Source organism: Triplophysa rosa, linkage group LG9, assembly GCF_024868665.1.
Source record: "Triplophysa rosa linkage group LG9, Trosa_1v2, whole genome shotgun sequence".
NCBI classification, from domain to species: domain Eukaryota; kingdom Metazoa; phylum Chordata; class Actinopteri; order Cypriniformes; family Nemacheilidae; genus Triplophysa; species Triplophysa rosa.
The window spans coordinates 27423972-27426471 of record NC_079898.1 but is presented as its reverse complement, the minus strand read 5'-3'; the positions used below and the strand labels follow the sequence as shown (position 1 = coordinate 27426471).

General features: G+C 42.6%; 1 protein-coding gene across 1 annotated transcript in view; it reads left to right on the top strand.

Moving 5' to 3' along the window:
* The first annotated feature begins 1526 nt into the window (after window positions 1-1526).
* The window catches only part of dntt (deoxynucleotidyltransferase, terminal), a 30887-nt gene continuing 29913 nt past the window's right edge, over window positions 1527-2500 (top strand). Inside the window, exon 1 of the mRNA XM_057341368.1 lies at window positions 1527-1705. Coding sequence (XP_057197351.1) covers window positions 1527-1705 — 179 coding nt within the window. The remainder of the gene's footprint in view (window positions 1706-2500) is intronic.

The following is a 2500-nucleotide window of genomic DNA, read 5'->3' as shown; positions in this document are numbered from 1 at the left end:
CACATCAAATCTGCTGCTCACAATATAATATCATCTTAAAACAAAGTCCAACGCTGAACTGAGATGATTAACAAAGACTTTTCAGTGTTATCAACATGATCAAATTGCATCAAATCACGAAACTCAAAGGGATATTTCACTACCAAATCAAAATTTCCCCATGTTTTACTCACCCTGACGTCAACGTTAATATCGTTGTCAATATGGATATTTATTTTAAACGAACGCATGGATTGGCTTCAGAAGACCACGGAGCCGCGTCGAGCAGTTCTTTGATGGATGGATGGATGGATGCACTTTTTGGAGCTTCAAAAAATCAAAATCATTCTACCGCTTGGAAGTAAAATGATACGTGGTATTATAACTCCGACGGCATTATTCTTCCAGAAGAAAACTGTATTCGGTTAGGATGCCTTGCGGGTGAGGAAAACATGGGGAAATTTTGTTTTGGTAGTGAAATGTCCCTTTAATCGTGTAGAACAACGAGCACATACACGAACAGAGAAAACATTCAGATCTTGAATATAATATACAATAATAATGACGTGAGAACATAAACACGTGGATTTACATTTGCACAAAAAAGCACATGACGTATAAAATCTGAAACACACCCTCACGAGCTTCAGGACCAGTCTGCTCTCGCGATATTGTGATGTCAGACGCCGATCGTTTATGAAGTCTGCGACAGTTAACATGGCACGAAAAAACACGGCACAATATTTTACTCAACATTATCATCTTAAAACACACTTAACACTGTAAACACAACCCAGTCTTTGTTTGTGTTCATTCCACAGACGCTTGTGTGGAGAATGTACGCGCGTGACGTCAAAGACAGAAACTTAACGTTACAGAAGTTCGTATGAAACCGTCGCTTCAGAAATCGCAGACGGAGTTTCCACAGACGTAAAGGCGAGAGAACATTTCCCTTTATTGGTGTGTCAGGACAGCACGGGAATATTTGAATTGAATATTTGATCTGTTCATATTAGAGAACTTGATGCGACGAATCTTTGCACGAAATGTGGTTTGGAGATTTTTCAGATTGAACATAAAGCCTCTTACAGAAGAATCAGCAGCACACATTCTTCGGTTAAAATGCGGCGTCTGCTGATATTAGATGAACATGAACATTGCTTTTCAATGATGTTTCTACTCTTTACAGTAATTTTCCTCTTTTGCGTTAGTTTGTTTATGTAAAGCTGCTTTAAAACAATTACTGCTCTGCCATTGTTCCGAAGAACAGATCCACACGTGCCGTCTTCACACAGTTACTGCAGAATGAAATGATGTTCTCACAGACTGTAGATGATGTTATTGTGTTTTCTGTAGCTCTGGAAGTGTCAGCTCAAAAACACCTGTGGTACAGCAGCTCTTTGCCAAGCCATGAACAAACACCAGCACACCAACTGCCACTTTTCTCTTTCAAAGAAAAACAAGACACATCATCACCACCACCACCGTCAATGTCATCAGCCGAGACCGAGTGACACAAGTCACCGCCAGCTTTACAGGCATCAGACATGTTTGAGAGTCCAAAGCGACGGCGACCTGAAGCCACCTCAGGGTCTCGGGGTCATGAAGAGGTGAAGTTCAGAGATGTGACCCTGTACCTGGTGGAGAGGAGGATGGGAAAGAGCCGGAGGACTTTTCTCTCAAACCTGGCCAGATCCAAAGGGTTCTGTGTAGATGACAGTCTCAGGTACGTCACAGCACATCACGTCGTCTAAATAAGACCTCGCGTAGAGCTCGCAATCTCTCTCGGCGTCTGTTCAAGCTAAAACGAGCAAAAATATGCACTGCTCCAGATCTCCCAGTGAAAATAACACTCATGTTTATAAAAGCCTGTGAGCTGGACAGCAATGAGAAGATCTTTTTCAGTGTATAATGAGTTATGCATCTGTGTTAATGGATTGAGCTTTCAAAGTTCAAGAGAAAGCATCGTGACAACTTGACAAATGCAGAAAGAACATGAGAACAGATAAAGTAAAGGTGTGTGATGGGATCGAATGTTCGTGTGTTTGAAGAGAAGCGCTCTGGTGCCAGTTTGTGCAGGTGGAGGGCACCGCTGGGAGTTGTTTGGGGTAGTTGGGCATAACAGCAGGCAGCAGTTTGTCGTGTCGTAGCGTAGCGTGCCGTACCCAGCTGAGGGATGGCAACCTTCCCAGAAATACAGCTTGAGCTTCAGCACGCCAACCGCAGGAAACACATCATGATGAGCAGAAAACTGACATTTTATAAGCCAGCCAGGATTTGATATCGGTGTGAGACTGATAATACAATGTCCCAGAAAATATCCCCTGGTATTATTGAAGAAAGAAAACAAACCTCTCGCACAACACACACACAGAGAGAGAGAGAGAGATCATACAGCAGTTAAATGATGACATGTGCTTCTGTTATATTTATCACCCACATCACATCAAACTCTGAAGTCTAACCAGCAGCTGTCCTGTGGGACGCTTGTAAACACTTCTGCCAAAAATTACAAACCCGT